This window comes from Ahaetulla prasina, chromosome 3 (assembly GCF_028640845.1).
Source record: "Ahaetulla prasina isolate Xishuangbanna chromosome 3, ASM2864084v1, whole genome shotgun sequence".
Lineage (NCBI taxonomy): Eukaryota > Metazoa > Chordata > Lepidosauria > Squamata > Colubridae > Ahaetulla > Ahaetulla prasina.
In genome coordinates this window covers 187,845,940-187,864,964 of record NC_080541.1, presented here as the reverse complement: position 1 = coordinate 187,864,964, position 19,025 = coordinate 187,845,940, and the positions used below count along the sequence as shown (strand labels likewise).

Below are 19,025 nucleotides of genomic sequence, written 5' to 3'. Positions count from 1 at the left end.
AAAATTATAAGACACTGGTTAAACCAATGTAGCATCTTGAAAGTGTCTGAAATTGTTTTGTTAGTAAATAGTTAACTGGTCAGTTCCTTAAACAGAAGGCAGGAACTAAGAGAACTTTGAAAGAAAGAAAGAAAAGCATACAGTTGACAATTGAACAGAGAAAAACAGAATAAAGTAACTAGTGTATCTTAAATATAAGGGGAGGAAAAAGTCTGCTAAGACCTTGAGACAAGCTATACATGCATTCTGTAATAATGGAACATTTTCTATGTTTATGGAATGTTATTTGTTCATGACGAGTGTTCATGATCACTGGGTAAATACAAGGTTGAATGTAATACCTGCTGTCAAATGTCTAACACACTCTGCTATCACATAAAGAATAAGAGATGGCAATATTAATAGAAAATCAAACTTCAATCTCAGAATGTTTGTCTTTTGATTATCAGTGATATTTTAAAGAATACTTATCTAACTTGAAATATACTTGGAACAAATCATGCCACTTCTGTATAAATAAATCCTGATTTTGTTCCATTCAGCATCCCAAATTTACAGAGCAGCAGCTTTGCATCTTCCGCTACAGTGAGCAGCTTTTTAAAAAGGAAAGGAAAAAAATCCTGATCCCTGTTACACAAATGAAGCATCACATAAGGGAAAACCTGAAGGCAGGGAACTAGTGGGATGTTGATTTTTCCATTCTCCTATTGATCAGATGGAGAGAGCATCGACTAGCAGATGCAAAATTATCAGCAACTGCAGAGAATAGAGTCATAGGATATTTTGAAAATTATCCCTGTAGCCTTTTCATTTAGCACTCTAACCAAAATTATCGCCTTGTTTAGCTGTAATTGGCTATTTATTAATTAATTATTAATTAACATAGAGGAGTGAGATGTTTTAATTACTCAGTTTTTCATTGCACCTATTTTTCAGATGGATTCCTACTCATTTGCAGCTTCCAAAGCTTCTGTATGTTTGACTTACAGAGGTGTCATCTCCTGTTTATGGCAGTTGAATGTATTTTGGAAATATCTAAAGAGCAAATGATAGTTGCTCCTACGTGTTTTAAGACAGTCCACTGCAAAGTTATGCAAATTTTTCAATGTATTCCAGGTATTATCTCTGCCTAGATTCCAAAGAGCAATAACATTAAATACAACCCCTCTTTCTTCATCTAATAGTTAATAATCTTCCAATACGGAGGAACATTTTTAACAAAACCTTACATTCAAACAAATGGTTCAATACTTTACATTAAAACTAATTTATCCTATTTAATGAAACGTACTTATAGGTAGCAAATTTTTCATGCATACTGGTACACATTACATATATAATATTACTGTTTATACCACTGACCATCTAAGCTCCTGATAGTTTATAACAAAAACAACATCATAATGAAAAGGTAAATATTAAAAATATTTCACTAATGGTTTAAATTAATGTCAGGGGAGGTTAATTCTCCCAATCTAACTGGGCATGTACTACATTCAATAGATACTTAACTATGATGAAAATACCTTAGATAACAAGTACATTGATTATTGACTGAAAAATCTTTATGGACTTTTTGCTGAAAGTGGAAAAAATGAATTGGTGATTTATGGATCTCATGATTAGAAAGAGTAAAATGTGGAAAGAATGGAATCATGATGTAACTTTAGAAAGGGAGGATAGAGGATAAATGTATTTGTAACTGTTGTGAAAGGAGATTAGGAGCTGCTTCTTTATTTTTTTTTCTTTTCATTGTTTATCATTTTTGTATTGTTTTTACTATTGCATAAAATTCTTCAATGGAAATGATGAAGATAGCCATATTTATACTAAGAAAAAAACATGTTTTTGACCTAGGGAGTTTGATTTTTTTCAGAGTCAATACAAGAACAAATACTGAATTTAGCATCATTAAGGACATGAACCCATTTAAGACCACTTTTTTGGGAAAATATCAGACACCTGCAGTCTGATATTTCTGTATAAAATTAAGTGTATACAAAATAAGCATAATATTTACTACACTTTTTTCTGGTATTATGTTGATTAAATTGTAGAAGAATAGGAAACAACTGTTTTGGTTCCATACTAAACAAATAACATCAAATATGTCGATCAATTCAAAGTCAGTTCTTGATGGTTACCTACCACAGTACTGCAACAGGTTTTTTACCTATGCTTTTTCAAAATAGAACATAGATTCATTCTTTCAATGTTTAGGCAAAGTAAGTTCTATTTAATAACAGAATTTAAGAAGTCATTCTTCATAGGATAAAAGTTTAAATGTTAACCCCTAACCCCTTACCTTAAGTCACTGTCTACTTACTTTTCGAGCAGGAGCCATAGTAAAAGTGTTATGTTCTGGGGGTGGTATTTGTTCTGTGATGAGAATTCTGGATTCATGATTGGAATGGTTTGCAATAGACTCTTCTTTGCTCTCTAAGAAGACAGGAGGCAGAGGATGAAAGATCTGCAGACATTCTACAATAATTCTAGATTTAACTGATCAATGTGTTCTGGATATTCTAGTCCCATTCTTTTGAAATGTTGCAGTTAAACATATATGCCCATTTGAGTTACTGTATGTTAATCAGTATATATTTAAAAAGCCATTGTCTTACAGTCTGAACAAAATGTTGCCACTATGGACAAGTAATTTTCTAAAATGCCTACTGATTTCCCACACATTATTTTAGAAAGGGCTACACAAGTCAAGGAACTAATCAATTCACTCATTCAGTCTGAAGACCTTGGACTCCAAATTTAAATAAATGCGAAACTACTTTAATCTAGGTCATGATTGAATCATCAAAGAATTGCTGGGCTTGAATTTATGATTAAAAAAATCATTTGAAACTGGTTCTGAGACGTGTACATGAATGAAAAGGCAATTTTTTTTGTGGGCCCTGTACTTTGTTCCAGTCTATTTTAGACTGAACTCTATCTTGAAAAGAGATTTTCATCAGGCCTTTAGAAAGAGCTAAACATCAAGTACTAAGGAAGTATTAAGTTCAAACTTTTGTACATTTTATAAGATGACAATAAATGATAAGAACATTGTCGGGCACAAATTTCTGGGAATGCAGAAGGCTTCAGATCATCCTGTGATAAGAGGTGAAGGTAAAACTGCCTAAATCTAAATACCAGAGTCGGGTATACATGCATCCTCCTGCCTACCTACCCCACAACCCCCCCCCCAACTGCACATCACACAAAATATATTAAGCCCTTCATACTAAAAGTACTGTTTCAGAAGATGCACATGAAATGCGAATGCCCAGTATGAAGCTGCAAGAAATTCTGGCATGCATTTATAATGCTTTCTATCTGAAAGTCGGTATCAGCAATAAATATTGGCTAGCCAGATACTACTTGAAGCAAGGTTCAAAAGGGACAAGAATTAAGTGAAACTTACATTTCTTTTATTAAAATAATAATTCCTTGACCATTTATCTACTTCTGTAGAACCAAATAATTTTCCAAGGTGACAAATAGCACCAATATTCCCCAAGTTTAGGCATGTGCCTAAATTAGGAGTTCAGAGATGGAACTGATAAATTATGTATATCCATACCATAATTAATTGCCATTAATTCTGTATTCTGAGTAATTATTTTTGATACTACAATTAGTATAACAAAATCCTACCATAATATAATGCTGCACTGCAGCAATATATCTTATGCAGTCCTCCAATTTTTAATCTAGAAAATATGTAGTTAGAAGTCTCCTAAATTTATGCAGCACTACCATATGTATTCAAAAGCTGCTAATGTATTTAAGAAAAGAGCTGATAATTTTTCAGAAAAAAACCCTCACTGCTGTAAGCAGTCATTTACTATATGAAGTATGTTTAATTGTGACTGTTCAATAGATTTTAGCATTACTTGCTATCTGCCTACCAAAGGAGAAGGGGCTAGGGATGCAATGAATCATTGTCATCAATGCTCTCCTGATTAATGAATTATGAAATGCCAGGTACTTCCTGAAGAAAGTGGGTAGGGGACTTTGAAGGAATGTGTAAAATCATTCCAAATATAAACCTCCATGAAATTGCTGTTTCAGGCATTTAAATTTAAGAAAACTTAGACCACTTCCAAAGTAGAAAGCAGCCTCTTTCATACTTGGAAATGCTTTTTCTGCATTCAAACTGCAAAATCTTGTGACGTTTCACAATCATTTGTATTCCATAGATGCTGATTCCTTACCTGTTAATGTGAAATGACTGAAAATATTTGTAACTTGGGTGGTAGATGCTGGTGGTGGTTTCTTTTCCGAGCTTGCTATTTAGCTTACAAACGTTTCATCACCAGGCAAGGTGACACCCTCAGTACAACTTTGGTTGAAGCATCTTATTTCAGTTCTTCTCTGATTTTATTGATCTCATGTGGTCCTGTGGTCAGTGGATCATAAATCTGGCTGGTCATGCCATATGACTGGTTGGTTATTATGTGTGAAGATCGCCAGGTGAAGATTTAGTCAGTGTTGCTGTTGGTTAGTCGCTCAATTGCTAAGTTCCTTATGGGTTTGTAGGCTGGCTCCAAGTTGACATGTTTGTTGACAGATTTGTTAGTTGAATACCAGGCTTTGATGAACTTTCATTCATGACATGTGGTGGACAGAAGAAAAATCATGGGCCATGCCATCACGGCCATATACACAAATTTATTGAAGTTTGGTATTCAACAAATGGATCTATCAACAAACATGTTGACTATGAATCCATAAGGAGCCATATAAATCAAGCAACCAACTAGCCAGTCAAATGAACCCACCAACGACATGACCACGAGATCAATAAAAACAGAGAAGAACTGAAACAAGATGCTTCAACCAAAGCCCCGCTAAGCCCCAACCCATCTAGCCTGGTGACGAAACCTTCAGAAGCTGAACAGCAAGCTCAAAAAAGAAACCACCACCAGCACTTGATAATGTGATTGTATTGAGTCAGAATTGCAAGTAAACAGAGTAACTAGATTACTAAGGGGCTAAATGTAAGTAACTAGGTTACTGTCAGAAGAAAAAACTCTCAAAGAGTTTAAATTCACTTTAAATAGAATGCCATTGGTGGGCACAGAAAAGCAGAGGAAGAAACCTGGGAAACAGGATGGATTAAGCTGTTTGGAATTTTAAAAACAGGGATTTCACATTGCAAGATATTGTTAGCAATCTTAACTAGCAACACTATATTTGAACTGGCTATCTAAAGCTGCAGGCTTACATAAAAGTTCTGAAAATGACTTCATAAGTGCAGCTTCATAGAATTCTCTTGCTCAAAAAAGAAGGAAAAGAACATGTTTTAAATATATTACTTTACTTATTTATTTAAATAAATAAATATATTACCTGCCTCCTTTTCAGTATCTGACTCTGAAACTTCATCTTCTTCAGCTTCTTCCTCTTCCTCAGAGCTGGAACTACTAGATTCCTTGTTCTCTTCCTCAGTCTCTAACGATTTCAGAGTATCTGCTTCATAAATAATCTTCTCTTTGCTGAGATAAAAAACAAGAAAAGTATTTAGAACAACAACAACAAAAATCAAAGTAACTAAATGGGTTAAGAAATTGAAAATGTGAGATTGCCACAAATTAAATCATTTCTACAAAAAAGTAGAGTGATTGACTAATTCCTCTTATTAAAATTCATGGCCCTCATTTCAATATCACAAGTTTATAGCTTTTATGATATAATGGGACAGGAAGAGAACGTTACTTGAAGAGGAAATTGATTTTTAAAAAGAAGTTGGCCAGTTTCTTCAGAATCACATCAGCAGAGTACTGAAATTTAATAGCACAGATTATGAGTAGTTCTAGGCCTGGAGACAGAATAGTTTTTGATAAAATAGCATAAAAAAATAAGCATAACTTTAAAAAAATCCTGTTTAAGCACTGGAAATTTAGAAGCTCAAATTAAATTATATTAATTTACAGCATTTATATTCCACTATTTTTCAAGGAAGTTAAGGCATCACATATGGGGATTCCCTCTTTCTTTATTCCTCTTAAGAATTACATGGTATAGTAGGCTGAGCTAAGAAATAATGACTGACACAAACCCACTTAGTGAGATCCACATCTGGATGGGGAACTGAATCAAGTTTCTTGGATTCTAGTCTTATGCTTCAACCTCTAACACTCACTTCTTCTACCCCATTAATTTAACATCAGATTTCACAATAAACACAAAAACATTTTGGACAAAGAATCTTACTTTTTGAAAAGTCCACTTTGAACTTTACCATTCATATCAGCTTCAATTAATTTGTTTGATTCTTCACTACGCAGCTGTCAAAAATGTAATTGGAAAAATATATTAGTAAACTGTTATTGTTCTTATTGTCTAGAATGTCAGTATAGGCAAACGGCAGAATTGCAATTCTTTTAAGCACTTACTTCCTTTTTGTTTAAGGTAGTGAAGAATTTATTATGAGAAATATATATGAAACAACACTGAGTCACTCACTAAGTTTTTCTCAACAAAAACATCAAGGCAGTTCTAGTCCAACCCCAGTACCTCATAATAATCTGCTTTTGAAATATGAAATCAAAGAACCAATATTCTCCAAAGCATCTGAAGGCAGAATATTCTTCAAAGCATCAAGGTAGGACAAGAAGCAATGAATGAAAACTAATCAAGGAGAGAACCAACTTAGAACTAAGGAATATTTTCTGACAGAACAATTGATCAGTGGAACAATTTGCCTCCAGACGTTGTGACTGATTTTTACTGGAGATTTTTAAGAAGAGATTGGACAACCATTGGTCTGAAGTCATATAAGGTTTCCTGCCTGAGTAGGATTCCCCCCACTCCTTACATTCCAATCTTTTCCTCCCCCCTCTCCTCCCCCCCTGCTAATGTCAGGCTGTCAGTTCATGAAGTTTGGATAGGTGGCAATGTAGGGAAAATGAGCAGTGCATATCTATATTTCTTTCTCTTTCTCTCACTCGCTCTCTCACACACATCCTTGGGAGCAGGCCATTTTAAATTCACATTTATCTTCTTTTACAGCAGCCATGAAAAGATATTCAAATACTGTGATGGGTCTATTCCCTATGACTCTCTACAGAAATGAACTTCAAAGAGGCGGGATACGAAAAGTACTGAGGCGTCTAAGTTTGGTGTCAGAGAAGACTCCTGAGAATACTGTGGACAGTCAAGGAAACAAACAAATGAGTCATAGCACAAATCAAGTCAGAATTATCACTTGAGAGAGTACCAATGATCAGGCTCAGATTATCCTACTTGTAACATATTATGTGGAGAGCCAGTTCCCCACAGAAGGCTCTAATGTTAGGAAAGGTGGAAGGAATGAAAAAAGGATGACTAGCAGCAAAGTGGATGGACTCAGTTACAGTAGTGACGAGTGCACTATTGGAAGATCTGAAGTTAGAGACAGATTGCACTGGAAAATATGTATCTCTGTGGTCATTAAGAAAAATGTTTTGTTGGCCACATAATCAGTCAAAAAAGCAATTTTACCTATGTTATTTTTACATTTTTAAACCACTTCAGTCAACACTTATGTTTTCGTATGTAACTATCACAAAATACAGACTTCATTACATTCCACTATCTAAAAAAATTGTAAGAAGAAAATGCACAAAAATTCTTTGATTAAGACTGTTACCCAGAACCTACCATATTCTGTTTCTTCTGCAGCATCTCTAAGTGTTCAACCAATCCTTCATCAGCAACATCAAATGGTGTTTGACCCTAAAGGCATATATAATAACAGCAAACATTTATTCTGGATTTGGTGTTTCTTTAACACGAGAAAAAGATTTCTTTATGTCTTTGTGAAAAACGAATTTTAAAATATGAAAAACTACTTAGCAAGAAGTGGCAAAAACTTCTAGGTTAACTCTTTTTTCTTAAAAATGCTTTCCATGTATTTTAAATTGTACTAGTTGCCAAATTAGCTTATATTTTACTATGTATTTTTCATCATACAGCCAGAGAAAAGTATGAAGCTGGAAATATATGGCTATTATTGTGAAATATATGACATATTAGAATGTCAAAATATCAGATACTGTTACAAGGGTACAATAATAGTATCAAAATTATATTGTATCCGGTGAATTAGAGCAGATACAATATTCCTAATCCAATTTCCAATCTTTCCTTTTTCTGTGACAATTTTTCCATAGTAGTCCACGGTTAAAGATTATGCCTGTGCTAATCTTAATATTAAATAGACAACCCATGACCCATTGTGCCATCATTTCAGAGGTATTTTGTTACCTAAACAGAGAAACAGAATGACCCCAAGTGGACCCCAAGAGCTTTAGCAGTATGCTAGTCAAGCCATGCCCCTTAGGTATCCTTTTGGAGGCATTTCCTTACCTTAATGGCGAAACAGAATGAACATGGAGGATTGCTATTGTCTGGGTTTTAAAATTAAAGAAGAAAATATTTTTTTGTAAAAGAAGAAAGATGAGTAGCAAGGCAATAGATTTATCACTCCTACATTAATTGAGGAGTTCATAAGACAGAGAATGCCAATTATCTATCCTGACTTTTCCCTATATACAGTAGAAACTGGCAGTTTCTCCAGGGAATGACAGTGGCAGACTCTTTGGCCAATGGGACAAATATCAGCAAAAATATTACATTGTGCAAGTCAGGCATTTTGCCTCACTTGTTCTTGTTGAAGGCAGGTATTGTCATATTGATGAACTCCTGCAGTAATTAGTGTTTGTCACATACTGAGTTGATCTTCTCTTTCTTCCTCCATCTTTTCTTGCTTCCTTACTCCGCACCTTTCCTTGTGATTCTGGAGATGTGCAGCCTTTTCAGCCTCCGTTTCTTCATCTCTCTCTTGCTTGCTGCATCTCGATATTTAGAGTCATCTCTTGACAATGATACCACAACCACTCCTCTTGGTGGTAATGGTATTTTAATTTTTTTTTAACCAGTGATACAGATTATGTTTGTGTGCCAGAGAAGAAGCACATAAAGCAATAAAAATATCCAGCCCTTTCTTCTTGCATCTTAAAGTTGGTTTTTCTTTAAGAGCCACGCAATGAGTCAACTCATTGCTGCTGGGTGGGGAAGGGAGTGAGGGATTGTGAGTCTGGGAAACAGTCATGGAATGTTGAAAATGAAAACCACACAAGTTCACTCATTTGAGGTATATTGGTTCCCTAAATTGTTGCCCTATGATGCATCCTTTTGCCCAGGTAAAGTTAAGCACACTAAAGTTTTAGTAGTCTATGGATTAGTATATCACTAGCTGATTTTTCTTTTCATAAAAAATTATAAACAGAAATTATGAAATTCACATTAGCTACAAGCCCAGTCACAATGAAAACAGATAAAATGCAGAAGCAGATGACAATATATTATGTTTCATTTGTGTCCTGGAGTAGGAAATAAAGCTCCCAAGTAAGAAAAGAAAAATGCTGACTGATTTCTTCGTCAACCAGACTATTCGCAGGAATATCAATAAAAAAACCAAATCAGAAATTTTCAGAGAATTGATGGCCCAATCCAAAGACATTTCTATTGTCAGAGAGATTAGCTGGTTTCAAATCTGTTTGGGTATTCATGATGCTTTCTAAATGCACAGTAACTTCAATTTACTTACGTAATTATGAAGAAGTCTCCTTCCTCCCTCCAACAACTTATTTTTTGAATCCATGTGCTATGATTATCTTGTGTTTTGGGGATTATTTTTTTCAAAAACAGCCTCTAGATACCATACCATACATAGATGCTCCATACATTCTTCAACTGACCACTGAAGCTGTTGCCTTGCAAGGAATTGCAACATCCATATGAATCATTGGTTTCAGGACTATTAGCAGGAAATCTAGATGTTATGCTAAAATTAACTTTAAAGTTTCAAAAGATTCAAACATGATCACCATTGTTACCATGCTTTCTTGTTAAGTTTCCTTAGCCTCTTTTTCACTGTTTCCTTAACTCTATATATATGCCTTGTTTTCCTATATATTATTTTTATAGCAAAATTGGTTTTGCCCCAAAAGCCTTAACAGTTTACCCATCATTTCCTCCTATATAGACTTGAATCCTTTCTCAAAATGGGACGAATATCAAAAAGAAACTTTATAACACTCATTTTATAAAGGGCAAATATTTTTGTTTATGCTGTTGGCCCTGAAGATATTAAGTGAACTATTACAGTAAACCCATTGTCATGGTCAGGTTAAATTTACAATTTAAAAATAAACCTAATAGAAGAAAAATAGTATTTTAAACAGCATAAAGAATGCATTTTTAGCTGATACAGAGCATAAAATGTACATAATGCAATCCATTTAACTCTTGAGCAATGCTGAACCACAGATAATAACATAAATCAATTTTAAAGCTTGTTTAGCTCATATAGTCAACATTTCTTTAAAAAAAAACACCTTCCTTCTGCTCTGGGAGTATTTATGGTATATTGCTAGTCTAGGACTCACTAACCAGTTTGTTCCTGATGTCCATATCACAGAGTGCTTCAGCCAAGATAGTGCAAGCTTCTTTCACCCCCCAGTGTGCAGCAGCATGAAGTGGTGTCCATCCATCATTGTCCTGAACATTTACATTAAACCCAGCTTGGATCAAGAGTCTAAGGAAAAAATAGTAAAGATGGCAGCAATTCAGTCTTGTAAGTTAGTAGATACTGTAAGCAGCATGCAGTGGCTTTGTGAATGAAGCTTATCCTATGACAGAGATTAGTGTGATCAAGTAGACAGCTCTAGATGGTAAAAAAGAAATCAAGTTTAAAGTAAAGGGTAAAATAGCTTCTTCCTAACGATGATGGTAATTAATGATCAACCTTACAGATGGAATTGAAGAATCTGATAAAAAAGAAAGCACAAACAGATATTTAGGAAATGCTTTAGTCAAGCAGAAGCAAATCTCAGAACAATGAGCCAAAGCTGAAGCAGTGGCATTATTTTGTGGATTAGCTTCTGCACAATAACATTTACAATTATCGTAAGTTATTCTTATATGACAGAATTATTTAGCCCACCATGGTCTAATTTAACTGAAGTTCAGCACAAATATATTCAGAGGTCATCTCCAGCCGTCTGAAATTATCTCCAATGTCTGAAATTAAATCTAAGACTTGCAAATGTTTTATCTCCAGCTGTTCCTCCTTCTGGATCAAGTCTTTCTTAGCATAATCTGGGGATGAAGCAGTTTAGGATTTCATGGCCACCATGACAACTATGGGTCTAAAATCAATCCAGATTATAACAGGTTTGATTCACGTAATCTGGATCTAGTCTTGAACTCAGAGCCAATGGGGTTCTGATAGCAGACAGTATTACAGTAAACCCATTGCCATGGTCAGATTACTTTCTTGTAATCATGATTTGTTAGTCCCACCAAACTCTTCAGGCACAATTAAAATGCTCCACTTGACTTTCAGAGTGCGCTTAGGAAATGAACAGGCAATTTAGCAGACATTCAACTGAGCACCTAACTAAATAATGCAATATAGGCATGATGAAGGCTCTAGATAGGCTAATTTTCAAGTGGCCTCTTTCTGTCTGCTGATCCAGGAGCTTTGGGATGATCTGGGAGACAAATCAAAATAAGGGGCATATAAAGTAATGCTGCAGAAAACAAATAATGAACACAATTGGCCATGGTATACAGTAAACTCATATCTGAGTCTAAACTATGATGATAAGTGTAGCAAAAAAGTTGGTGCTTCTTGGCATCTACTGTATTAGTGGAATGCCATCCAGTCGGACTGTCACGTTTGGATAGAAATGGGCCAAAAGAGCTTAGCACTGACCACTGAGACTTCTAAGTACTTTATTGATAAAATTATTACAGCTCATTTGGGGTTAAACATTGGCTGGCTAGCTGGACTCTGAAGAGATGGCATCCTGTGATAACATCTGAGGTTTGTTTAATTCTGGGAATTTGATAAAATGAAGTGCATCCTCTGTGAGAGAATTCTGCCATGTGTGATCTAGGTCTACATATCGCTAATATGCCATGAAGGGAGAAGTGTTAGTTTCAAGTAGTGAATGTCTTTGGTATGGAGAGAGTGATATTACCATCAATCCTGTCAGGTCCCACAAACCAAAAACGACATGTGAAGTTACTTAAGACTAGTTTCCTTTATTGTTCTTCACCTATAGACAGCATCTTGCCAGCCTCAAGCTACTATTTGCATAATTACAGATATACCTTGGAACAGCTAGGGAAAAGTCATTTTAACCCTCTTCATGTCAAACAAACTTTCCAGACGCTTCCACTTCTTTTCCCTCTGGAAAGCAGCCCCGCTCTCCTAGGAATTCAGACTACATTCCATCACAAATCCTTCTGGGTAGCCTGCAAGTGGTGGAGGGTGGGAGGGATTGTTTTGAAGTTGTAGAGTTTAAACTATCTACTTTATTGCTCTATGCCAAGTTCACAGGAATCTTCCCAGACTGGCAAATTCATCTGGGACAGACTAGATAAGGCTCAAAGGCATTCAAGAGAGGGTCAGACCTTGCTGTCTTATGTTTATGTAACAGGTCAATGCTATTTCTCCATTTGATATCCCCTCCGGGGTGGGACAGTTGCTCTCCAACACTGACAGATGGAAGGATTAGACAAGTTATTGCAATGTTCTGTTTCAAGTGACAGTTAATGTTATTTTCTTACTATTACCCCAAAAGTGGCCTATATACATATATTAATGAACTTAATAAATGGTACAGGACACATAAACAATTGCAGCATTGCTTCAACTGGGGGTCAGTTCCAAATGACATCAATACTGCATAAATCAAGTCACAACTGCTATCCCATTAATTTCAAAAGAATCTAAAATCAAGTCAGCCTAGGAGGAATTGTTGTAAAGAACTAGAACTCAGCACCCTTCCATGTTACTGCAAAATCTCTTACAAGGCACAACAAAAATAATAAATTTCAGAGATTCAGAGGTTCTCTTAGTCTCTGAAAAGTCAATGAAATCATTCTATATCTATGAAATGTTTATATATACAACATATGATATTTCCTGAATGGAAGTAATAAAGGAATAAAAATAATGCATAAACATGTATTACTGTAAAATGGTTCACACAGCACTGGTAAATACAGAAAGCAAGCTTTAAAAAACTGAGATCAAAAAGTTCACTTAATGAACAAAGGAAGTGTGTTGTTTAATAAAGTTTTTCAAATACTGATGCTTCTAATACTGCCATTCTGGTTTGCAGTATGAGACAAGTCCCAGAAGTAGCAAAAAAGCAGGCAAATGTTACACGCAGGTTAACTGACATTTTCTCTGAAGTTATAAAACAAGCAAATGTTTTTCCAAAAAGCAAAAAATCACTGCAGTGTGTGGATATGCTCTTATCTTACAAACAGAACCTAATTTGTATTTACAAAGTTTGATGTAGCTATCTATGCCATTTAAAAAGAGACAGACAACTGTTCATTATTCCTGTATTGCAGGGGTGTCAAACTCAAGGCCCATGGGCCGAATCTGGCCTGCGATGAGCCCAGATCCCACCCTGATGGCCATCCTAGAAACCGTAAGGGTCCACCCGCGTTACTTCAGCCAGGCCCACGCCATCCTGGTGGGAATGTGCATACACAGGCCTAGTTCTCCGCTGCAGCATGCAAAGCAACTAAAGTAGTCTTTGGGGCTACGGTAAAAAAAAATAGTTCAGACCTTCCAACCTTGCGAGATCTTTTTTCTTTTCATGAGAAGTTGGAAGGTCTACTTTTTTTACCATAGTCCCATTAACTACTTAGTTGCCCTGCATGTGGTGACTGAAAAAAGCAAGGGATGTGGCTGCCCTGGGGTGGGGTGAGGGTTTGGCATGACCTAGCTCAAGGGCCTTCACGTAAGCCGGGGTGGGGCAGGTAGGGCAGCTCTGCACCCACTGCCTTGCTTCATCCTCCATCCCCCCCACCGTCTCGCTCCAGAAGTTCTTCACTTCTCCTTGCTCACTGTGGTAACCTAGCAGGAGGCATTTAATATTAATTATATATAATTATGGTAGTTTCTCTGTGAAAGTTCCTGCTCTATACAACAGCATCTCTCTAGAATTCTAGTCCTGTAAACCTTTTGAAAGGTTCTGAAAGCCTGGTTGTTTTCCCAGGCATTTGGGCCAGGATTTGGTTATATGAACTCTGCTGGTGAGGTGGTTTTTAATGATTTGTTATTTTAAGCTTGGATGTCAATGTGCTATTTTTGTTTCAAATCTTGAATCCTATCCAGATTCACTGTTATGAGATGAGCAACCATGTAAATCATACAAGTAAATAACAAAATGAGCTAAAAGTTAATCAACTACCATACATTATGGCTCGTAGTATATTTTAATCCAGCCATGTAACTCTTTTTGGTTGCAATTATTCCCATACTTTAGTATAGAAAACAATAAAAAGAGATCAGTACCTCATCACCTCACAGTAGCCTTTAGCTGAAGCTACATGGAGAGCAGTAGCCCCTGTTCGAGGGTGCTTTCTCTCTTCAATTTTCCTTCTATTTAGCCACTGTCTGGCATCCTGCAACATTTGTTGTTCTTCTGCTTTTCTGGCCTGATCAAGATCCACCCCTGGAGAAACAGACTGCAGGTGTAAAAAAACTTCAAGGTAGAACAAAAAATGATAAAAGGGAAATGGAGGTAAATATCCACATTATTGCAATGGGAATAGAATTAAGATTTTTTGACTACATATTTTTAAAAACGTTGTGGAAATTGAAGAAATAACTGTTTAAATGTTATTAGAAAGTCCAAGCAGTGAAGCTAGAAGGAATTAAGTCTCTCTCGGCCAACTGAGTTAACTAATTGAAGCTTCAAAGGAGGAAGGAGGCGTGTTTATGCAAATTTTAATTCTGTCTCTAGCCAATCAGATGAGATTAAACGCACTGCTTGGACTCTCTAAGCAGCGCACCAGAGAAAAGCCAGTTTCCATCTCATGGGGTGAAATAAAACTACTAAAGTTCCCACTTCCAAAGCATATTCTGTTAGCTGTCTTAAGTCGTAATGTGCGAATAGCCGGCAATATAAATTCCATAAATAAATAAATAAAGTAGGTTTCCTTACTGAGAAACTTAGATACATTCTTAACACACCAAAAATGGGGGGGAGGGGGGAGATATTCTAGTCACAACTATCTATTTCTCTAGAGTCAAAATATCAAGATGTTTTCATATGAATCTTTATGGGAGAATGGAACTATTTTTTATGCTAAGTTTGTTCAGGAGAAGAATAAACCAACTAGAATTTGGTTATTATGATATAAAACTATTATTATGAGTAACACTTTTAAAATGACACATTTTATCTAAAACTTAAAGAGATTCCACAGAATATTAAACATATTTAGAAATGAATGGAATAAATAGTTGCAGACACCTAAAACATCATCACCAATAATTAAGCTTTTTATCAGCTGGGGAGAATCAAATTGGCTTCATTTCCAAGATAACATACTGTAATTGGGAAGAACTGCACTTTCTGCCGTAGTTTTCTTTATAGCTTTTGGGCAACCACCCATATTTCCTATATACTAAGTGGCCAATCACCAAACTGTAAAAAATCTCTCAAGGTTCTATGGACTAGCTGTCTATATAAAATAATCCTTTGTAATTTCATATGAAATGTAAAGCAACATTTTCCATACGTTGGTCATCAAGCTCGGTTTCTCCTCTTCCAAGGATACTTAGAATGTCTATTACAGAAAGAGTGAATGAGAGTTCAAGCTGCAATTGCAAAAATACGCTGGGCAAGAAGAATGGATGATGATCATATGGGATAGTTAAGTTTTGTAAGTATCTCACAGAAAATCAACATGTTGGGGCAAAGTTTTGCTTTACACCTATGTGTTCCTCATACAAAACTCATTCTACAATAATCAGCTATTACAAATGCAATATTTTTATATTTATTTATTTATTTATTTATTTTTCATATTTTTATACCGCTCTTCTCCGAGGACTCAGAGTGGTGTACAGCATAGATCAAACATAAATATCAAAAAATTTAAAATACAATATTCATTAAAAATCTAATTCAATGAGCTGAGTGTTTAAAATAGATAAGTAAAATTGTAAAACCGAATTAAACCCCCTTAAAAACCCCACTAACAAACCCTCAATTAAAATTTATCATTAGGCCAGCCCTGCTTGGGTGAAAGAAGAAAGTTTTGAGCTCGCGCTTAAAGGTCCGAAGATCGGGGAGAAGACGTAGCCCCACTTTGTTCCACAGGGCCGGAGCCCCCACAGAGAACGCTCTTCCCCTGGGGGCCGCCAGCCGACATTGTTTGGCCGACGGCACCCTAAGGAGGCCCTCCCTGTGAGAGCGCACCGGTCGATGGGAGGTTAAGCAGGCAGTCCCATAAATATCCTGGTCCCATGCCATGGAGCGCTTTAAAGGTGATAACCAGAACTTTGAATCGCACCCGGAAGACCACCGGCAACCAATGAAGCCTGCGCAGGAGAGGTGTTACATGGGAGCTACGAGACGCTCCCTCTATCCCCCGCGCGGCCGCATTCTGTACCAGTTGGAGCCTCCTGGTGCTCTTCAAGGGGAGCCCCACATATTTTCAGAATGTTTATCTTCCTTTCTAAAAATCATAATAAGATGTAGAGCCAAATGTAAGAATTATATTTCATGCCACGCGTCTCTGTTCCTGAAGAAAGAAGAAGAAAAAAATCCACCAAACAATAATGATAAGGAGACGCCTAGTTGCCTTACCCTGTTTCTTTACTTGTTCCAAAAGCAAATCTTTCATGGCTGCTTCCTCTGCAAGGTCAGCTGGGACTTCACCTTCACTGTTCACAGCAGCAACATTGGCCCCATGATTTATCAAGTACCTAGATGGATGAAAAATAAGTGAGACTCAGCTTCAACTCAGGCTTAATTTATATGGCCCTCAAATAAGGCAAGTCACCAGATAAGAAATCTTCCATTACAGGAAAGAAGCAGTGAGAGTTAATTTCTTATAGTTTCTCCGTTAATTGAGAAACTGTAATAGATCTATAACCTTTTGGAAATAACCAAGGAATTTTCCCCCATGTTAGTAATATTGAACTATTTCATTTTTTTAATGTAAAAAAAAAAGAGATGCATATTTATTCCAAATATGCATCTCTGGTTCATTCAACCTTTCTATGCGAAAAAAGATTACAGCTCAAAAAGCTGAGCTGATTCTTATGGTTTGGCTAATTTATATATTCTCATCTCAAAAATATACAAATAGAATGAGACTATTGCCTTATACACTGTAAGCCGCCCTGAGTCTTCGGAGAAGGGCGGGTTATAAATGTAAACAAAAAACAAAACCAAAAAAAAACTCCTCTTTGCCATTGCAGTATTATAAAGATCATTATCAAACAGGGCTCTCCAACCTTGACAACTTTAATACTTGTGGACTTCAACTCCCAGAATTCCTCAGCCAGCTTTGCTTACTGTACTTCCAGAGAAAATATGTACAACAGTTCCACTTGTTAATTTCTGAAGTCTGCATTCTTTACATCTCAAATGGTTCCAACAGTAAAAGGAACTATTCACTTCACTGCCCTGGGTCACCATACGCTTATATTTATCAAAGAAAGCTAATGGAGACTGGCAAATATGGAATTCACCATCCCACCCCACTGCAATAGCTCTTGTTTTCAAAGAAGCTTTCTTGTACAGTGGCATACTTCTGAAAGGATTATATTCCTATTATTAATGCTGTAATAAGAAATTTCTGAAACTGAGGATTGTACCATTTTCCAGAAACCAAGGACAATAATGTGCTATAATGATATCACCAGTGGAGACTGGGCTGGAATTTTCAACCTTTTTTTCCAGCTTGGATAGAATTAGGGAATGTTTATTATCAGAGGTTCATCAATCTTATCAGAAGGTTAAAGTTAGGGTTTGCTTTATTGCAGGTAGTCCTTGCTTGCTAACAGTAATTGGGAGCAGGACTTCATTGTAAGCATGACACCACATCAGGGGTGGGCTTCAAAAATTTTAGCAAGGGGTTCTCTGCCCGGTTGCTGGGTGGGCGTGGCCATGGCCTAGTCAGTTTCCTGCACCATGGCGGGGGGGGTGTTTTTGCCCTTCCCAGGCTCCAGAGGCTTTCCTCAAGCCTCTGGGAGAGCGAAAACGGCCTCCCCAGGCTCCGGAGGCCCATTCTTCACCCTCCCTGAGCCCCTGCACGCACCCTGCACTTACCTGTATCCAAAACAGGCCACATGGGGACTCCTGGGAGGGGTAGGGTGGGCAGGGTAAACCAGGAATGGGATTTGGGGGTTCTCTGAACTGCACAGAATCTTAGCTAGAGGTTCTCCTGAACCCCTGCGAACCCCCAGCGGCCCCCTGCACCACATAACTCTGCTGATTTATAATAACAATCCCAGTTGCTCTCATTAGGCAAACCCCACATGGTCACAGGGTTCTGCTGTCACATGATTCCCATTTGCAGCCTTCTCGTGGCATCCTCGACGCTGAAGTTTGTAAATAGTGATCACATGACTTTAGGCCTGTGACTTTGTAATTGTAAGCCAGTTGCCAAGTGCCTGAATGGTAATAACATGACTATGAAGACACTGCAATGGCCGCAACTATGAAGACCCTTTGTAAGTGCTCCTCATTTAGCTCCATACTAAATTTGAACAGTTGCTGAATGAATGGACTTAAAATGAGGCATCATCAATATGCTGATGATACTCAGCTTTACATTTCTAGCCCTGGTGATTCAAGCGACGTGATAAGCTGCCCTCTCAAGATGTCTGGAGGCCGTGGGGATCAAAGTTCCCCTGGGGCATGGGGGACCACAGGCTTCAGCTTAACCCTGATCAGACGAAGTAGCTTTGGATTCAAGGGGCCTTGGGATCTGGAGGTTTATCATCTTTAGTTCTGGATGAGGTTGCACTATCCGATACAGATTCCATGCTTTATCTGGTGGTTCTCCTAGTCTCACCACTCCTGCTCAAAGAGCTGTGGCTAGGAGAGCCTTGGCAAAACTTTATGTGGTGCGCCATTTGCGCTCTTTCCTGGATTGTGAGGCCCTGCAGACAGTCACCTATGTCCTGGTCATGTCTCAATTGAATTACT

The 19,025-nt window shown here is 37.0% G+C and overlaps 1 protein-coding gene across 13 annotated transcripts in view; it reads right to left on the bottom strand.

Annotated features, from left to right (window-relative positions):
* The window catches only part of PPP1R12B (protein phosphatase 1 regulatory subunit 12B), a 111,363-nt gene that overhangs the window by 78,793 nt on the left and 13,545 nt on the right, over window positions 1-19,025 (bottom strand). For 9 of the 13 annotated variants that reach the window (XR_009154170.1, XM_058175400.1, XM_058175403.1 and 6 more), the window contains exons 3-9: window positions 16,674-16,792; window positions 14,369-14,528; window positions 10,435-10,579; window positions 7,639-7,713; window positions 6,211-6,284; window positions 5,347-5,492; window positions 2,327-2,439 (exon numbers count right to left, since the gene is read on the bottom strand). Coding sequence is in view for 12 of the 13 variants with exons in the window: in XM_058175400.1 (XP_058031383.1) it covers window positions 2,327-2,439; window positions 5,347-5,492; window positions 6,211-6,284; window positions 7,639-7,713; window positions 10,435-10,579; window positions 14,369-14,528; window positions 16,674-16,792 (832 nt within the window). In the remaining variant the exon portion in view is untranslated. Of the gene's footprint in view, window positions 1-18; window positions 594-2,326; window positions 2,440-5,346; window positions 5,493-6,210; window positions 6,285-7,638; window positions 7,714-10,434; window positions 10,580-14,368; window positions 14,529-16,673; window positions 16,793-19,025 lie in introns of those variants that run through there. The other 4 variants (XM_058175405.1, XM_058175402.1, XM_058175404.1 and 1 more) reach the window with 3 other exon arrangements.